This window comes from Prorops nasuta, unplaced genomic scaffold (genome assembly GCF_024137725.1).
Source record: "Prorops nasuta isolate Cenicafe-Biocafe unplaced genomic scaffold, Cenicafe_Pnas_1.2 PNAS00010, whole genome shotgun sequence".
Lineage (NCBI taxonomy): Eukaryota > Metazoa > Arthropoda > Insecta > Hymenoptera > Bethylidae > Prorops > Prorops nasuta.
The window spans coordinates 6,942,974-6,962,557 of NW_027116807.1; the positions used below are offsets into that span (position 1 = coordinate 6,942,974).

At 41.4% G+C, this 19,584-nt stretch overlaps 3 protein-coding genes across 5 annotated transcripts; 1 reads left to right on the forward strand and 2 right to left on the reverse strand.

Moving 5' to 3' along the window:
* Positions 1 to 9: 9 nt before the first annotated feature.
* LOC136777184 (ribosome biogenesis protein BMS1 homolog) lies at positions 10 to 3,847 on the reverse strand. Its single transcript, XM_066733280.1, has 2 exons — positions 2,951 to 3,847; positions 10 to 2,878 (listed from the first exon to the last, which is right to left on the reverse strand). The coding sequence occupies exons 1-2, from the start codon at positions 3,802 to 3,804 to the stop codon at positions 10 to 12; spliced, it is 3,723 nt and encodes a 1,240-aa protein (XP_066589377.1). The 5' UTR covers positions 3,805 to 3,847.
* Positions 3,848 to 8,894: 5,047 nt separating this feature from the next.
* On the forward strand, positions 8,895 to 14,085 carry LOC136776733 (hairy/enhancer-of-split related with YRPW motif protein 1-like). Of its 3 annotated transcripts, none has more exons than XM_066732532.1 (3): positions 8,895 to 9,763; positions 10,017 to 10,249; positions 12,845 to 14,085. In XM_066732532.1, the coding sequence occupies exons 1-3, from the start codon at positions 9,192 to 9,194 to the stop codon at positions 13,246 to 13,248; spliced, it is 1,209 nt and encodes a 402-aa protein (XP_066588629.1). In that variant the 5' UTR covers positions 8,895 to 9,191; the 3' UTR covers positions 13,249 to 14,085. The 3 variants fall into 3 exon arrangements, with proteins under 3 accessions (XP_066588629.1, XP_066588630.1, XP_066588631.1); XM_066732533.1 differs by having other exon boundaries at positions 10,035 to 10,249; XM_066732534.1 differs by having other exon boundaries at positions 10,041 to 10,249.
* A 962-nt stretch (positions 14,086 to 15,047) lies between these two features.
* Positions 15,048 to 19,452, reverse strand: LOC136776708 (uncharacterized). Its single transcript, XM_066732463.1, has 2 exons — positions 19,257 to 19,452; positions 15,048 to 17,814 (listed from the first exon to the last, which is right to left on the reverse strand). Exons 1-2 carry the CDS (start codon positions 19,299 to 19,301, stop codon positions 17,575 to 17,577), a joined length of 285 nt encoding a protein of 94 aa, XP_066588560.1. The 5' UTR covers positions 19,302 to 19,452; the 3' UTR covers positions 15,048 to 17,574.
* Positions 19,453 to 19,584: the final 132 nt, after the last annotated feature.

Below are 19,584 nucleotides of genomic sequence, written 5' to 3' on the forward strand. Positions count from 1 at the left end.
TCTTCAGTATTACCGCCTTGTCTTCTTCTTCGCTTCCATTTTGCTAAGATCTCTGAAAATATCCTTTTTCTTGATTTTTTGATGTTTCAACTTTTTGGCTTCTTCAGCAGCAATCTTTGCTCGATGAGCTGATATTCTGCTCTTCGCATCCTTCTTCAATTGCTCTTGCTTGTGGGCGTAGACCGTCCTAATCATTTTCATGACTCTAGCGACCTTTTCCTCCTTTGGCTCCCTAACCACAGCGACTCTACGATTCTCAAATTTAGTTTTTGCATCCTTAATAAGAGACTGGTTCTTAGGTTTATCTTTGTAGGGAAGCTCCTTCTGTAAGCTACGTGGTATGACTAGAGGCTTGAAGACCCTAGTGCCTCTTTGCACAGGGGTATATAAGCAATCTTGGTTGACCTCGGCCTTAATATTCTTTTCTCGCTTTAGTTGACCAGTGGTCTTCATTCCAATCCAATGATTCTTTTGATCGGGTGGTAACAGTAAAGATGTAACTGGATTATAAAACTTAGGAACGTCAACTTTGTACCACGTACGACAGAAAATTATGTCACTCAGCAATATTTTATCTTCGAAAGTCGCCCTGAAACATCCTTCAGGCTTCGATACTGCTTTCTTGATTTGACCACGAATTCCTGACACTGTTTTGATTCTTGCACCTTCGAACTTGGCAACTTCCAATGAACTATTGAACATGTCTTTGATAAAGGCAGTTTTCTTATAAATTTTTAAGGGAACACCAGTTAGTTTAAGCTTCTTAACAATTTGAGTACTTTTGTTAAGTTCTACGATAGAACCTGTAGCCGCTATCCTAAATCCTGGCTCTCTAGTCGCCACATTTTGGATTGCAAGGACGCCAGTTCCCTGAGGAGTGATTGGACCCCAAAAATGAGTCATACAAGCTACATGCTCCGGCGTGTATTTTAGCATTCGATTTCTCATGTTGTCCTCCAACTTTGAAAATATTGGAAGCGTCTGGAATCTTCTCCAACCAACAGACAATATCAATGGATCCCTACTCTTAAGAATTCTCGAGTACCATCTATGCTTCTTTATTCTGGTTTGAACATATCCTATATTCTCCTCTCCATGTAATAGACCTCCGATGATCAAAGGATACGTTGGATCCAGATTAGTGATCAATTCGCATGGTACTTTTCCTATTTCTACGCGGACGTACATCCCTGGTCTGTATCCTTCCAACTGAACTCTAATTTCATCATCGACACCCTCGAATTCTGTTTTATTCAACTCCGCTTGTTTCTCTACTTCCATTTTTAACTCGTCGTAATAAGTTTTCGTCTCCCCAGTGTCGTACTCTGAGTCGAATTTTTCTTTTAACTTCTTTTTCTTCTCGATCAATGCTTTCCTCTCTTCATCCTCTTTGGTCAGTTCCCGTGGTGCTTCTTCGGATTGTTCCGATTTATGTTTCTCACCAGTCTCCAAATCCTCGAAGTCACCATATATCTCATCATCATCCATATCATCTAATTTCAGAAGCTCTTCAGCATCCTCTGATTCCTTCCACTTACCAGTCACAAATCTATTGGCCAATAATGCTCTGTTGTTATCTTCCAACCAATCACGTGGAGCCGCCAAGGAATAGAACGAACTCTCTTCCTGATTTTGGAGCTCGCGATCCTGAATTTTTTGTTGCTGCTGCTCTTTTACAATCTTAAAAATTCCACCGATATCATCCTTGGAATCATCCGTTTCCTTTTCATCAGTTTTCTCTTCTCCATTAATTTTTCTGTTTTCAAATACACCATAAACCATTTTCATGAGATTTTTGTTGCTTCGTTGACGACTCAAAAATCCCTCTTGTGCTTTTTGCGCTAAATTCGATTTCCACTTTAATTCGTCATCCTCGTCTTCCTCTTTATCCTCATCGCTTGCTTCTTCTTCGTCTCTTTTGTTCCTTTCTTCTCCATCTTCAATTTCTTCATCTTCCATGTCACTTCCTTCAACAAATTTGTCCATTTCTAATTCTGCCCTCGATTCGTTATCGCTAAGTTCATCAAAACTTTCTTCTCCGTCGAGCGTCTTAGTTTCTTTTGTTTCTTCTAAATGCGTGTCTAACATATTAAGAGCTTCCAATATTTTATTTTTAACTACATTGTCTGGTTTGACACTTTGACATATATTTGATTCCTCTGCTTTATCGCTCTTTGTATGTGACATGTTTTCTTCCTCTTCTTCGTTTTCTGATTCATCATCTGATTCGTCAGAAGAGTCATTACCATTTTTGATAGATGAATCTGAAGATTTAAGCTTTTTAGATTGCTTATCGACTTCAGAAGTTTCAGATTTTCTTTTGACTCCTGTTTCTATAACCTCATTATCTTCCTCTTCATTTTCATCATCACTCTCATCGTCAGAACAAATCTTTTTCAATTCATCCATTATTGAATTATTCTTTGAGCCATTTTGGGCATCAGAGAATATCACTTTACGTCTAATTCTTCCATTATCAATTACAGGTCTCTCACTGTAATCAGAATTATAACTGCTTGTGATTTCACTTGATTTTATTGGAGCTGCACCAGTAAATAATGTAAGTTCACTGCATTGTAATTTTTCATCTAGTGTCTCTTGTGTTTCCATTAAAGATCCAATTAATCCAGTATCTTCTTGTTTATAAGAATGACTACCTCCCAGTTCCACATAAACAGCATCTTTATCGTAAACTATTCCTCCTACTCCAGAGAATGGTGCATAAATTAATCGTTCTTTTTCAACCAAAGCACGCTTTTTCAATTGTTCTGGAAGAGGGCATGGGTCTGGTAAAAAGCTGACATCAGTTATTCTAAGATCTCCACATCCAGGAATATGAACTGATGATTCTTTGTTTAACGGAACTCCTCTAACATACCTGAAAAGGTAGGTTCATGAATAAAATCTGTTTTTATAAATTATATTATTAAATTTAGTTTTTAAAACATACCCATATAAACAAATAGTTCTATCCGTTTTTGGATTTTGCCTAATTAATTCTGGTGAAGTTAAATCTTCTACTCTATCAGCTAATATATATGGATGAGTTGTTCTCCAAGTTAAAGGTCTAAACTTCATCACAGATATGAATCTAGCTAAGTTCTTAACTTCATTACGCAGATACTCATCATGTAACAGACCAGACAAGTAAAATAACTTTGCACCAGCATATACTTCTGTCCAAAATCTCTGTTTTAGTATCTTCTTAGTTCTTCTCAATTGTTTGGCATTTTTAATGAGATCTAAATGAGTCAAAACTCCCATAATTCTTGGCATACCATGAACTTGACAAATGTTCAAGAATTCAAATATTTCCATTTCAAAACCAAATGATGCATCGACTAAAAGCAGAACCAAGTCTGCTACTTTTGCAATGTCTATCATACTATTAATATCATTGTTACATTCCATAAATGTAATTCTACGTCTTTTTCCTGAAACAACTGTTACAGGCCCTTGGATATTTGCCAGTGGTTGTCTCACGTAGCTCTTGATTAAACATTGTAATACCAATGATTTCCCTACTTTAGGCGGACCAACTACAGCAACCAAAACTGGAGGTGGCTCTATGGGAGTTCTATCAACTAAAGGAATATGCTGTTTTTTGGTTTCTATATCTTGCTTTCTTCTAAATCTTCGCTCAGCCCTTACAGCAGAGTTAAAAGTAAAGGCTTTAGGATTCCTTTGCTTATCCGATAATTCTTGAACATGTAAGGATTTTGCTTTCTTCTTATCAGCTTTGCGTCCTGATTTTCTCTCCCTATGACCCTTCTGTTTTATAATTTCATCTCCTGCTCCAGACATTCTCTGTTTCTTCTTTTCACGTGTTTACTGCCAAAACACTGACCACGCGGCCATTTATAACAATATAACAACCAATTCCGTAGTTCTTCTGTATCACTAATGGTAAGTGGTAAACTGGGGGGGGGGGGGGGGCAACTGTGCTAATTTACTTAGTTACAATAGTTACGCACGCTGCTCATAGGTGGCTAAATACCCACCAATCATCACGCCGATAATACAGATTTGGTAGTGGGAGGTCAAGGTAGGAATCTTAAAGTAGAAAAATACAGATGGCACTTGATGCACTTTTAAAATATATCTTTCTCTTTCACCTTTATCGACTACAATTGACTACGCAATTACATCGGGCCCTTGGCTCGTATGTATCCATTTCTAACAATATCTTTTTAAAAGAGAAAAATATCGAAAAGTTAAAGCAGTTCAAGTATATACTTTCAACTGGTATTTCTATGAAAGAATTTTCTATTTTGAGCCAAATGGTTTATTGATTTTAAGGCATATATATATATGCGTATATAGGAATTGAATGCAACCACTTTAGACGATCTTTGATAACAATGGACAAACCGAAAGGGCCAAATTGCAGGGAAAAGAAATTAAGATAGCATTTGTGGAGGACGTGGTCCCACTAGACCCGAACAATACTGGAGGACGATTGGGAACTCATCAATCATATATCCTAATTCGCACGATGCTGCACGTGATATTGTAAACTGTGAAGTCTTGATCGATTGCTATTGATTTTTATAAATTTTGCTTTTATTATTACCCCGGAACAATTACCCTTTCACATTTCTCTGTTTATTCTAGGTGAAATTTTAACTCATTCACCACGACTGAGGAGCCATCGCTATATATTAATGAATTTAACATTTACAAGAAATCAACTTTTACCTCTTCATATATATCTAAACCTACCTACTATATTTGCCAACCAATCATAATTTTCTTCGAAACGAAATGAAAAAGAGCAATCAATTTCTCTATTTTACATAAAACCGATAGTGATCACACAGTTTTTTTATTCTTTGCTCCTGTTAAAGAATTTAAATAATTTTTGTCAAATTTTAAAAGCATCATTATAAATGATTAGGAATATACTGCACTAAGGGTATCGTATCACTTTTGATACACTATACATTTAAGGATTAATGAGTGGTTTGTCCGAGCGTAGTCGAATGGAGGACGTTAAAACGTGGGTCTCTCTGTTATGGTCTGTCAACTCTTACTGACAGCTGTCAACTTTTAAAATCAGAGGAAAAAAAGTTGGTTATATATGGCATCGCGCGTGACGTTTTACGATGCACTTGCTGGCAATTGAGTGGCCACGGACCGCGGCGAATCGCGATGACGATTGGGGCCGAGTTTTAAATGGGGCAATAATTTTTAAGGGCGCACCAATTCCTATTGTATCTCATAGCATTGACTTCGTTAAGCTTTTTTCTTCGCCTTCGTAACGTCCACTAAATCTCCATTTTTTGCCAGAAATTCGTGGGAATTTTACAATTGCCAAATGTACGCCCCCCATTTTTATAGGATTCAACGATAAATCAAGCTCTCGCCGTTTCTCAAGAGTTTGCACGTTCCGGCTCCATCACTTATTACTAGATTTTCATTAAACTTTAGAAATAAATCAAGTTTCAGGTTCCCTCGAGTTCGTTAATTGTCGATAATTTCAATAATACGGTTAAGAGAAAGCTGGATGTAGAGTTAACTCGATCCAATACGTTTAACTCGTCGCAGGAAATTAATACTGGATGGGTCGAGCCGAGGACCGAGGCCCGAGGGTCACAGATGGCGCAGAAATCGTGAATCGTGTCAATCGACGTGACTGGTCATCTCCGAAACGAGAGGAAATGGGGGGAAACGTTGCTGGCTGCTCTGCTCTTCTAAGACTTAATTGGGAGACAAAAACGTTCAACGTTGTGACGTTCAGCGTGTAGCACTACCTAGACGAGAGGGCATGAAACTCCCTTTCGACCGAGCTAAATTACGCCCGGAGGAGAAGGAACGTTATCGAAAAATGGTCGATATACCGAAAAGCTAGGTTAGGATTGAGTGGAAGGTTGATGTTAATGAGGGTTAGGCAGTGGTCATCGAGGTTATCCCTGGGACATATTCGGTGATCCATGGAATTTACGAGGGCAAACAGCTAGAGTGGACAGAGAATGATTTGCCCATGTAACCGGATCGGTGATAAATTCATAATTCTCGATAGTCATGGCGTTGGTTCGCGGCAACAAATCGTAAAGTAGAAATTGGCAGCGAGTGTGACAAGGCAATCTCCGAGAATGCCGGGACAATGTCTGCCAATTAACGAACGATTGTGCTTGGATTGTGTCCAGTGCCAACTGTCGGTTAGGTCAAGTAGTCGAGATCGGGGAGAGAATGACCGTTCGATCGATAATCCAACACTTGTAACTCGACCAAGCTTTATCGTTTTTCTTCGCAGACCGATCGCATTGCGTTAAAAAGATTATCACCAATAGTGCTGCTATGGACAAATTGATTAATGGGGTTAATGAAATAACCACAAACGTTGGATTAGGGAGAAAAGCCAATAGTAAAAGTGAAGGTAGATAAAAAGTGTGAGTGGGGGGAGGGGGGAGCCGTCTGTCGGCGTACGACCGCACTGTTTTTGCAAGAAAACCGATATGTAGGAGCAAAGTTGCGCGGTTCGATCTGTCCATTGAAATGGCGAATACGTAATTTTATGCGTGTTTGCATAGCGTATGGGGACGCGCACGTAGGTGTCTCCCCATTGTTTGTCCAGAGGATGGTCTGACCAGCGTCCGAAAGCCACTCTCACGATCGTCGTGAAATTATGAATAAATATTTGCCAAGCAAGTGAGTAGTCGATGAATCTCTCGAAGAAATTCTCGCGTAAAAGCAGTACTTGCATTTCACGGCGAGTTGCTAAAAAGTAAGAAAGTTAAATGCTGTAATGCGTGTTTAGCCTTTCTAGCAAATACTTCTGTTCAGCGAACCTCCTATAGAGTCTAACTAATAATTCAAGACTTCAAGACGCTTATAGCAGGCACTGTATGCGGAATGAGAAAAATTGGAATAAATATTTAGCATTTAAGGAGATTTCAAAGAAAAAGCTTGGAGCAGCAATATTAAGTGTTACCGCTTCCTGGAAGATTCTCCGTCGCAGAAAGTAAACAATAGGCAGAAAAAACATCTGGTATGGATAAAAAGGTTAAGGATAAATGCAAAACTGGGAAGTTTTGGTTGATCGTCGCGGTTGTAGTTACGAAGAAGGTAGTGGGGCTGATCGTGAGTATGGGGCGAGACACGCGTGCTGCCCGAAACACCTCGATCAGCCGGCACGTGACTTCACGTGCAGACCGGAAGTGCCAGCCGGATACTTAAGTTCACCGAGCGAAGTGATGTAAGTCATCGATAGCTTCGTGAGTCAGCCAGAACCAGCCCTTTTACTGTAGCCTCGCGGCCGGAAGTGCCAGCCGGAGAAGCTTCCGCGAGCTTTCAGCCTTATCCAACTTTTACGTCGCTTTAGCGTTACACTTATGCAGTTGTGCCGGTAGTATCGATCCCAGCACCAAGGTCGATTCGTCGTTATATCAGCTCCGTTGGAATACCCTACCTAGATATAACATATCCTGTGAACTATAAGTCCTAAGAAAATTAATCCTAAACATGCAATAAATAATGTACTATCGAGCGAGTGTTTTATTTAGCACCTTGTAAGAAACCACGATGATTCGACGCTGGAGAAATTCCTAACGATTTCACGAGCAAGAGCGAATGAAATATTTGCACGTGTCGAAACGCGAAGGGTATTATACCTGTGGGAACGCAGACCCTTTTAGTGGGCCGAAGAATGAATAGTATTCATGGGGAGAGATAGCTTATTATGCACGGCAACTACGGATGATGGAGACGCAAGTTTCGGAAGGTATACACGCGCAAGAGAGTCGATGAACGGACCATCACGCGAGAACACGCGTGATCCAATTTTTTTTCCTCTCCCTCCTCTTTCTTTTTCTTCTCGCTCTCTTCAGGCACCGTTCATCCCCGCGTCGTGTGTTGGACGTGTGCAGATTCCACCGTAGATACGTACGCTTTTTTCTCCGTGCAGAGAAGTCCCGCTGGGCCGTTCCATTCATCGAAACTAGTCAGTATCTCGATCGTCCTCCTCAAGTAAAATTACCAAAGGATCGAGAGGAAACATTTCTCGAAGAATGTGCATGGGATTGAGAAAGAGTGGAGGAGTCGCGGGGCGCAAAAGCTCAGAGACTTTTGAATCGGGAATCGGAAAGTTAACGATTCGATTAGTCAGCTCGGTTCCCAGGCCCACGCAGTGGCGATAATCGTGCGAGCGCGTGCTACCTACGATTCCTGTGTGAACTTTATCGGGATCGCACCCTTCCCCCAGCAGGCCACCCCTACCCCCAATCGATACACCCTCGCGCTGCCCCCAACGTTACACCCCTACTACATTATGAGTCCGAGTGATTTTATGCCGGCGACTTATCAATTTCCCAATGGAACCCACAAGAGTCATTCAATCCGTATCTCCATCTTGCACTCATCCCGCGTCCCTTTATAACTCGTTGATGATCGGAAGGAGTCTCGAGGCTTCGATTTGGGTCAAAGCTCATATCCTCGCGCGGATCCAAGGCTATAATCGAGAATGCTGAAAATGCGTGGAGTGTAGTTCCTGTGCATCTCGTTGACCGAGTGCAGAGGAGAGACAAAGGCGTCGTGTGCTTGAAGGACGAGTGATGGAATAGGGGTGGGGTGGGGGGAAGAAAGGTGTATTGACGGATGAAAGGCAGAGGGGGGGGGGGGGTATCAGGGCGCCACAAGCGTTCCCACGAAACGGCCCCTTCTGGACTGCATCGGTCCCTTTCACCTTGAAGCAGCTTGAGGCTGCCCCACCGGGCTGGGGCACCCGACAGCCAGCCAAGGCAGAAGAGGGCTGTACCGTGGTTCCCCCCACTCCTTCCGCGCTCTCCCTGGCTCTCTCCCCACCACCAGGAAGCTCTCGCACGCGGTCGCTCGTCGTGTGTCGTTCACGATACTCCCGCACACGACATACGTCCGCCGCCACGCGACCAGTGCACACGCATGCCAGACACTGCCGCGTGCACCAGGAAGCCAAGCGCGACTTCCAACTCCTTCTCGCGACACGTGGATACCCCACCCACCCCCTTTAATCTCTTCCAAGGAAACAGTGACCCACAGTACCTTTCACCAGATTTATCAATTTTACCCGCGCAAATTTTCTTCGCATTCCATTTTGATTTCATTGTGTGTTTGTGTGTGTGTGTGTGTGTGTGTGTGTGTGTGTGTGCGGCTCTTCGTTAATAGCGATGATTGGTTAACTCGGGTAGCTGGACTTTGAATCGCGTTGACCAAAAATGTGGAGAGTGGTTGTAGCGCGTTCGGACGATAACAGTACTCTGTTATCGTCCGAGATCAGCGGTGCAGGGAGTGCCGGTCCAGGACACTTGGCGAGTCTGCCAGGTACGCCGAGTGGTCATCACTGGGGCTACCCACCCCCTCCCCATCATCCTTCTTACCAAGCGCAGCATCCCGATATGCGTCATCATCACGAAATGCGAGGACCCAACGACTTGAGGCACGCCGCTGCAGCACCGGAAATACGTCACGACATGCACAGGCACCCGGAGGTCCAGCGACACCAGGAGATGCACCGCCATCAGGACCTCCATCAGAGGCACCAGGAGATGCACAGACCGGAAATCGTCAGGCACCAGCAAGACATGTCCGCCATGAGACCGGATCTTTCCGAACTGAGGTCTACTCACGAACTTCCCGAGTTGAAGATCGACGTTACAGAATTGAGGACTCAGGACAATCAGTCGCAACAGCCTCAGGGACATCAGCAACCTCATCAGAGGAACCTCAAGAGAGCCATGAGCGACTCGGATTGCGACGACGTCTTTTCCGAGGAGAGCGGCAAAGAACCGTGAGTCATGCAGATCTTCTTTGTTATTGTTTTCTCTCGAAATGTAACATTCCTCATTCATGGGAGAATTATTTGCACTTTATATGTTTCTTATCAATTGGGAAATGAATAATCGATTAAATTGCTAGTCTTTGTCAATAGTCACAATCTGAGATTAATTTTTAAAGAATTTTCACGATTTGTTGGTAAAATGCAGTCATGATTCGATGTTGAAATATCGATTGATTTGATGATGGAGTTTCGATTGAATTAGAATTGGTTCGATTTGCAGTTGCAGTTCCCCAGGGGGAGATTCGTGCCAGCACGCGTCCCGGAAACGTCGACGGGGGATGATAGAGAAGAAGAGGAGAGATAGGATTAACGCGTCCTTGGGAGAGCTGAGGAGGCTGGTGCCAGCAGCAGCAAGAGATCCTCACAGTGGCAAACTCGAAAAAGCTGAGATCCTTCAGCTCACCGTGGAACACCTGCGCACCCTGCGAAACAAGGGTGAGTTCCACTTCTCAAACTCTTTATCCCACGGAAACAAAAATAGATCCATTAATCTTTCAGTCTTCCAACGATGCGCCTCCCCCTTCCTCTCATTCCCACGTCTCTCCTCTCCTAGATCATCCAATAAAAACACAACTCTATAACGTCAAACTTTTCATCCATTTTACCCTATCCGTTCAATATCGATCCCTTCTTCGTTATCCTCTAGTACTATCTGGGTACTGTCTCTATAGACAAAAGCTCCTGTCAAATATTTCCTTTTACCTGTACGTATAGGTACATATAACTATTCGGAACCGGAAATAACGTTCCGCATCACCGTTAGTCGCACAGAATAGCTCTAGCTCCTATCTTCTTCATATTTCTGATCCTTATGCTACGTAACATCTTACTACTCTATTGTGAAACGTTACCTCATCCGGATGTAAGCCGTTAAATTTCAAGAAAGAAACATCTTTGAATCTGCTTCGCTCTCTTTCATTCGAGCAACGACTTGGCGACTAAAATCTTGCAATGGTAAAAACGTAGAAAGAGAGATTTAAAAAAGAAACTAATATACAGAAAGTCATGACTTTCAGCGAACTTTGTATTATGACTAAATGTGTACGCTCGGTTCGTATTCTCGAATGTTTACTGTTTACTCGGGCAGCCGTGTTGTTGTTGTGAGTTTTTTTGCTGAACGCTATTAATAAGAAGAGCGCGCGTTCTCGAATCTCGAATGTTACGTGGGCCGGAAGACACCTGTTGACTGTAAGGGCGACGCTGCCTATACGGTTAACTGTAACTCTATAACCGTATAACCATCTGTCGTCCATGGATTTCCTCGTTAAAACACATTCAAAATCTGCTGACCTTTTTTTTCATCAAGAAACTAATCGAGCGTTTGTTTTGATACTCGTAAACAAAAGGCGCATTGCAGCAACGCCATCTACGACCACAGTGTGTATACTATAGCTATATAATACTGTTTTGTGTTGACTCGTCTGAAGGTCGAAGAGTCTCGCGAAAAGTGAATTTGTTCGATGGCCACGTGGATAGAACGGATCCCTTGTGGCTGCTTTTAATTGAGAATATTAAATTTGATATAATTGATTCCTCGGTGGGAAGAGGGAGAGTGAGGGGGTGGGTGGGGACGATGTATGCAAACAAGAGAGGGAGCGAGTGAGACAGAGCGTGTATACAGAGAAGTAAAAAGAGCATGGTCGATGGAGGATAGGAATGAGACGGAGAGAAAATAGAATCGTACAGACACACGCACACACAGGCTTGGACGCGCGTGCACGTACACGCGAGTCAGTGAATGAGTGGAGGCTGGTTTCCCACAGGGTCCGATTCGACATCTGCCCCTTTACGAGGTTCGCCTCCTTTACGAGGGGTGCGCTGCGCGTCCCCCACCCCTGGCCAGCCACCAATCGTGGGAACACCACCTCGGAAGAATCGTTGACTTCCTGTACACTTCCCACAGGATCTGCCCAGCTTCCAGCACCTGCTCCAAAAGGATCCCTACTCCAGTTCCGACCTTCCGACAAATTTAGCGCGTGCAGCACACGCAGATTTCCTACGAGACACGTTTTCTCCTTTCTTCTCGTTTTTTTTTTATTCAAAAAAGTTGAAAACACTTGTAGCGGGTAGTGGTAGAGGGAGACACTGTCTTCGATCGAACGATGAGTGTTCTAGAATCAATCAGAGATGGCTTCTAATCGACAATTTCACTCGTTGGAGGTAGGAGGGGGGAGGACAGTCTGTACACACAGTATCGAATCGTGGGTACCAGTTATTTCTGGCTTTACGGAAATAAAGTTCTGCACTGTTCTCGTTCTTCACGAAAATGAGGTTACTCACGTATACACTGTAATGGACGTTTACTCGTGAAGGGGACGAAAACGTATAAAGTTGCACATTATCGTGGGACTATAAGTTAGTTCGAGGATATGAGGAGAAATTGCTCAGTCTTTGCGGTGTCAAGTCAACTAGTACGAGCAGCAAAGAAAGAAAATTAGGGTCGAAAGTAGAGATTTGGTATATGGGGTGTCTGCATGGCGATACCGGGCGGACTCTAATCGATGTTTACGCGAGGGGTGGCGTGTAAAGTTGCATAATATCGTGGGACAGCAAGGGACCTGAGTCTGTCTACAGGGGTCTAAACGGTTCCCACGCTACCTGTCCCAAGCCAGATCCCAGCTGTGCCGTAAAAGCTGCCGCCACTGCCACTGTCTACTCTGTCTAGTGCCTAACCTAGTACTGCCTGAAGCTAAGAGCGACTATCGCGCCTCGGTGCACGTACGTTCGACACCCGTACTACGTCATTGTGCCCGTTCACGAAAAACTAAACCATATCCCCCCCCCCCCCCCCCTCCCTATTCCTTTTCCAGCGTGCAGATCTCAAAGATGTTTGCCAAACAGATGTTGGCACTAAACACCTGCCACTCTCTTATAAACACGCAGGAAATATTACTTACGTGCATATACACACACACATATATATATATATATATATATATATATATAGTATACCTAATTTATTTATAATCTTTTTATTTATATTACTGTTCTTTCGTTCAAACTTATGACACGGTGATTTTTCTGCCGCAGGACCTGAAGGTTACGATAGCACGAAGTTGGCAATGGACTATCACGCAGTGGGGTGGGGTGAGTGCGCCGCCGAAGTTGGACGCTATCTCGTGACGATGGAGGGTCTCGACGAGCGAGATCCACTGAGACTCCGTTTGCTCTCGCACCTGCAGAGCTTCCACAGGGAACATCCGACTTCCGGTGGAGGTAGCATTACCCCCTCCACTACGGCTTTGACATCCTCGTCGACGGCACCGAGTTACGAGCCCCCTAGCACCGTCCCTAGTGGAATGCCGCCTGGTGCCAGCGCCATGCCCCCTCTCCTCGGCGGTGGAACCCTAGGCTGGGGACAGTATCCTGGACAATATCCTCAACAGCAACACGGCAAACCCTACAGACCCTGGGGAGCCGAACTTGCCTACTGAAATTTCTAGATGATTACTTCTAAGCTACTGTTTTGGCAAACCAAGTCATCAGATCTCATCCTGCATATCTCCAGGAATCTGTGTATGAGATATTTCTTTTTCTACGCTTGAGAAAAAAATGCTTAAGAATGAGGCCATCTTCAGAGACTTTTTCTCGCGATCAACGAAACGTTCTTCCTGCGCGAGTGAGGTCTTCGGGAAGTTGTGGTGATCTATTTTGAACGTGGGACAGTGGGGAAACTCGATTTTCCATCGAAGCTCGTCACTCCCCAAAGACCAGAGGGTGAAACCCCAGAATCATCTGTTTTAGACCATGGGGATCTCAGCCAATTCGTGTAATTGAAATCGACCTGGTGTTTTATTATTCTTCCTCTGAAAACTTAAACAGCGTCTTATCATCCAATCAATTTCAATAAATTGAAATTAATCAGCCAAATATTCGAGACTTCCAAAAGAATAAGAGACAGAATTGTACAAAGAGAGTCTCAGGGACTTTAGTCATAATCATACATATTACATAATATATTTATATTTTCTACGAGTGATGCAACACGATGATAGTCATACAAGTACCTTAATAAAAAAAGAATAAAAAAAGTATTTATTAACAAGAAATCAGCGAAAAGATTGTCAATTATTAGTAAAGCTAAGTTTGTACAGTGTAAATAATTGTAAATATTTCGTTTATTTGATATTCGTGTGTATATCGATTCTCTGCTATTGTAAACTGAAAAATAGGAGAATAGAAGGTTTTATCGAAATCACTCGCATACCGCATGTGCCATCGCCAAACGTACAAACACATATCGCTGTATACGAGTGAGATGCGATTGAATATTTTTTGCAATATGAATTTATAATAAATTGACAATATTCTATAAATTCTCGTTACCTTTTTCTTTTACCTCGAAAATACTGTTATTTGTGCCAAAATAAAATTTCTGCTAAAATAGCGAATCGGGGATCGGAGAAAGCTTTTGCTTACTTTACCGTCGAGACACTAAAGGAGAAATGCAAGGGCACCGCGATTCAAATAGAAATATGCAAAATATTTTGAAATAGACAAAAGCCCAGGGTTTGTGTCGTTAGTGTGCCCCTTCAGCCCTCGCCCTCACCCTCGCTGCTATTATACGAGAAACTAGTCAGACCTCTCGTTAAATTCGCATATTGTGGATTTCGCGAGAAAGGAAAGCACGAGTTCAACGGGAGAATAAAAAAAAAGTGAGAATAAGCAAACAGGGAGCGATTATGGCATTCATGAATATGCGCGAATGAGAGTAGACCGACTAATTCTCGAAAAGTGGGAATTGCGTGGAGACACGTGGCTATTGTCCGAGTCGCTTGGAATTGGTCGTGGCTCGTTATCTCCTAGTTTTGAAAGAGGGTGGGATGGCGAACACGTGCTATAACTCTGCTAATTTTCGAACCTTTCGGGAAACAAGAAAAGAAAATAAATTGTGGCAGAGACAGAATTATTAAACGGGCTATACCATAAAATCACTAATTACTCAACTTTTTTATAAAAATGTATTCCTTTATTTTAGATACGTATAATATTGATATACTCGAATATTATTTTGGTTCGAGTAGGATTGAATAATTTGAATTTCAATATTGAAAAGGTACCTTTTTTTATCCTCCACTGTAATACTATATGTGAATGTGTGGTACCATTTGTGGGTGAAAAAAGCCATATCGCCGTGGTCCGAATCTGCTGATCTATCTGGAGGCGTCATAACGTCGCTGCTTGGATCGAAAGTGAGCAAAGGGCAAAGGTCGACATATGAAAAACGACAATCGTCATTGAAACTATTTTATTTATGACATTCGCACCCATTACAAAGTCACAGCCTTATCGACACTCTTAGTCAAAGACTCTTGCATACATGTACCACTCTTACACATCATTCCTGTACATAGTAAATTGTGCTTGATGGTTTATTTACAAAAACGAAGCCTTATAATTAGAATAAATAAGTTATCTCTTCTTGATAATCTTCTAATCAACGTACGAAATTATGATAAGTCAGAAACTTATTACAAGTCTCATAGTCAATTTGGTACGGTGTTGCAATTATATATTTAATCTTCTAAAAAATGATTGTGTCATTCTTGTTCTCCATCACTCGTAAAGCCGAAAGTCTTATTTTTTCTTCGAAATTGAAAATGTTCGTTTATACCGGAGAAACTTTACAAAATCACTGCAAACTATCTTTTATCGCTATTCGGTGAATATATTCGGGAATACAATTTAATCGAATCTCATTATAACCCTAAATCGATGTAGAGTTTAGGAACCTAACCTATACAGCTTATGAAAACTGTTATTTAAGTTTATCTGAGGATCGTAAGAGATCAAAGAGGATTATTAAGATTGATACGATATATTAATACTGCGATATATACTTTTCTCTCCGTGATTGATTCGCGATAAGGTTTACTCGTTCATATGTTTTAGTCCACAGATAAAACAGTTCTTCATTTTAACTGTACTGTATTTACATTATTAGCACTTTTTACGATGTCGAATTATACGAAGGAAAACATAAAGTATGATATTAGTGTAACAGGCATAATTAAAACGACGTACTATATATAATATATAGGTGTGTCTATGTACAATAGAGTGACACTTGATTAATGACCAAGTTATTTTTACAATTTTTTTTATTTCACTGCATAGTCACATCTTTCCATATTTTATTTCTGCTTAACCGTTCTATATTACTCATTCATTGGTCAAACACCACTTTCATCGTAAAATAATGTTCTCCTATTTACAATATAAATTTATCAACAAATATATTTTTGTACGACTAGTGGGGGATTTCTCTTTAAAATATTTCAGACGTTTTATCGATATCTGTCGTAGGCTATTGATATAATAATAATAAAAATAAGGTGATTTTGTAATCTATCACCTTATTGGTGCACTTTGTACTACGAGTCGTATATCTGGAGTCTCGTTCAAGTTTCAAATGAAGAATTTTTATAATATGACAGCAAAGTTTAAAAGAGCCTACGCGAGCTTACGAAATATATCATACGCTATATAATTCTGAAGCTGAACGAGTAACTCGACAAGCTCATACCTTATACGGCCAGTTTTTCTACCTATTGATAAATATCTTAGTCAATTTATATATTTGCTGCAACTTGAAATTTAATAGAATTTACTGCAGCTCGCACTTCTCACCAAATAGATACATTTTACCAATAGGTGGAAGCACCGGCTTTAAAAAAATTCCAGCATCTTTTGGAGGTTAAGTTTCTTCATTGTTGCTTTTGTGCACATTAATGATCAATCTTCGCTAACAAGATAATACTGCTACAAATTTCTAACTAAAATAAATTAATCTGGAAGACGACAAAATAAAAAAATATATCTTTGGTATTAATTAACATTCCAGTAAACGAAAATAGTAAGCGTGATGCGTACTCCCGCCCAGTCGTGGCGTATAGAAAAACCTGTCCATTTTCCCCCTTATAACGCGGGCAGTAAAAATGTCGCTGGAACGGATTACGGAGGGAATCGAACTATTCGTCGTTATGCGCCCTTTCGGACAGTAAACACTGATTGTGTGTATGAGAGAGAAAAATTATGCTCGATTTGTTGAAACCCAAGAGAGATCATTTTTTGTCGCGAATAACATTTCGGCAGAAAGTTTTTTATCATTGGGTAAACAAGAATCTCTTGGGTCTTTCAGTAGTATAATGTATGCTCCAGCAGAATAGTTCGACGTCGACGACTTTTCAGATTGAGATTTACTAAAGCTCGATTTATGAGGAACTTTTGTGTTTTTGTTGTACCGTTATTCATGAGACACAACAGAGAGCTACGATACGAACTAAACACCACCAGAAAAGTTACTCTATATTTCTTTCTCTACATTGCTTTGCCATTGATCGCAAAAACTTCAAGTTAATATGTTTTAGTTATCCTTTTCACAAATGCTGCATTTTTAACGTTGTCAAATTATACAAATAATAGAAACAAGTATGCGTGGAAAGCACAAGAAATACAGTTAAAAGAAATAGACCTATTATCCGGTTTATTGTGCCGTAACCAATAATTCCGTTGAAGAATCGAAAAATCGAAAGTCGTTTGAGCAACGTAGGTGGAAACGGGCACTGATTGGTCGCATCGACGATGACGCAGAGGGGGAGTGGACGCCATATTAATCTCGAAGGATCTTAGGATTGATTACCTTCGATGGGTAAGTAGTATGTGTCCGAGCAGCTTCGCTTTGCTTTGTGCTATTGTTTGACACGAGGAACGCCAAGCGAGGTTAGATCGGCTCCTCGACGTAGGAAAGGAACGTTGCGTTACAGTATCATCTCGTTCTCTCTGTTCTCGTTCCTCTGGTTCTCCTCGTTCTCGCAACAGTGGCAGCACCTCGAGTTACAATCCTCGTTCTCCCCAACATATGTCATATACGTGTCAATGCTTTTCGCGTCCAGAGACGGCAACGACCAGGAAAGTGACATCGCGTCGATATCCGGTATGGCTGCTTGCCACGAGCTTAACTGCTTTTTGTGACTCTTCGTTGACAGTTTCTTGATCGCCTGTGAACGAATATACCAGAAAATCCTATAGTCGATAAATATAAAAAGATATATAAGGTATATTAGGATTACTTTTTACTCGAGTAGCATAAATATATCCTTGGTATAAATAGAGTCTACCACTCAAATCGTCTTAAAGGATAGATATAATAAGACATTTATCTTCGTAATTATGAGAGATTAAATTTGTGCATGTGGGTCCGCTTAGAAATATCTTACTATTTTAATTCAAAGATATCTCATGCAAAATTTTATTTGAATATTTTTAACAGATACAGAGCTGAGCGTTTTTATGTGATATTTAAAGAATTTCAAGTGATAGACTATATTATTGTTTCATTATTATATCTATTGAGGAGTTTTGAGAGAGAGAGAGAGAGAGAGAGATGCTATTAGTGCACATGTACCGTTCAACCGGTGATTACACTAGTTAAAGATAGGAATATTTTTCTCATTCCAATTTAATCGAGATTAGTTGGGGAACATGATACTTTTGTAACGAGCAGCGAAGGCTCTTAAACTAAAAGGGCGCAATATTAGCGTTTTAAAATTTCATTAAACTAGATAGTAGAAAGTGATGTGGTTCAAATAACGCACAGGTTACATATCGTAGTTAGAGAAAATCCCTCTATATACAATGTGTGTCCTTGTGTGTGTGTGTGTGGATATCAAGTCATTTAGAATAAAAATTTGTCGCGTCGGGCACCGTGTCTATAATTTCTGTATAACTAGTTTCTGCGCCAGGCTCGTTCTTAAATCGATACTAGGTTGTATTTAAAGCTAATGCAACAGGGCGTGTTGTTTATTAAATTTAATTCCGGTCTATATAACGGAAAATGTAACTATAATCCTATCACTATTTACCATGCACTCTTCTATCGACTGCTTGGAAAGTTTCAAAGAGATTATTAATCAATAACAGGAAAAATGCTGCAAGTACATGTTTATTGTTTTTATTTGAAAATATTGAAAACAAAAAAAAACAAAAGATTAGCTTTAGAGTGAAAAATTTAATAGGACAGGTCGATGAAAATTACAGATTGAACCCCACGAACTGTTTTCCTTATATGTTTACCGTTCAAACACCGGTTCGTACTGTTATAATGGCATTTCAGTGCTCCCCCAATTGATCGGAATGGTTGAATCACGAAATTAGAGCTGCCGAGAAGAAAAAGATGGGGAGAAGAGCGACAGTAAGATAAGCTGTGAGCGGTTTTCAGCGTCGTTTAGAAATTGAGACATGCCAGTGCCAAGTCATTCGACCGTAGAGTAGGGAATTGGGTCATTTGTGTGACCGGAGGAGCTTATGTGCAACAGCTTTGGATGCAGCAAATGCGTAAAGCACTGAAATCAGAGTGTATGCAAACGTGCGTGTGTGTTTACATGTGTGTTGTGTGTACAATTGCGTTCAGGTTAAGAAGAAAAAAATGAGGTTTTCTCACCCGCATGAGCCTGCGGCCGGACTTGGTCAGAAGTTTCTTCAGCATGTCGTCGAGTCCGAAGATTGTTGGAAATCGATCTTCTTAATGTGGTTGGGAGGAACAAATCGATTGAAAAAGATATAGTGAGAAAGAGAGATAAATACGATGCGCACGCCTCGGCGTTACGCGACGAAATACCGCCGTGCCGTGCTGCGCGGTCATATTTATAACCTCCGGAGCGTCCTAGCCTTATCGCAAGGCCACACCACCCCCCCCCCCCTCCCCCCACTTTACTCTCGATTCCCCATCCAATCCACCCCGATATATGTGCCAAATCACCCGGCCACTC

What these genes read in the sequence shown, in the direction of transcription:
- LOC136776708 (XM_066732463.1), bottom strand. Translation starts at nt 19,301, where the DNA reads ATGCTGAAGAAACTTCTGACCAAGTCCGGCCGCAGGCTCATGCGG. An exon ending in CCGGCCGCAGGCTCATGCGG is followed by an intron (nt 17,815 to 19,256) that starts GTGAGAAAACCT and finishes ATTCGTTCACAG; the next exon opens with GCGATCAAGAAACTGTCAAC.
- LOC136776733 (XM_066732532.1), top strand. Translation starts at nt 9,192, where the DNA reads ATGTGGAGAGTGGTTGTAGCGCGTTCGGACGATAACAGTACTCTGTTA. An exon ending in GAGGAGAGCGGCAAAGAACC is followed by an intron (nt 9,764 to 10,016) that starts GTGAGTCATGCA and finishes CGATTGAATTAG; the next exon opens with AATTGGTTCGATTTGCAGTT. An exon ending in GCGCACCCTGCGAAACAAGG is followed by an intron (nt 10,250 to 12,844) that starts GTGAGTTCCACT and finishes TTTCTGCCGCAG; the next exon opens with GACCTGAAGGTTACGATAGC.
- LOC136777184 (XM_066733280.1), bottom strand. Translation starts at nt 3,804, where the DNA reads ATGTCTGGAGCAGGAGATGAAATTATAAAACAGAAGGGTCATAGGGAG. An exon ending in AGAACTATTTGTTTATATGG is followed by an intron (nt 2,879 to 2,950) that starts GTATGTTTTAAA and finishes CTACCTTTTCAG; the next exon opens with GTATGTTAGAGGAGTTCCGT.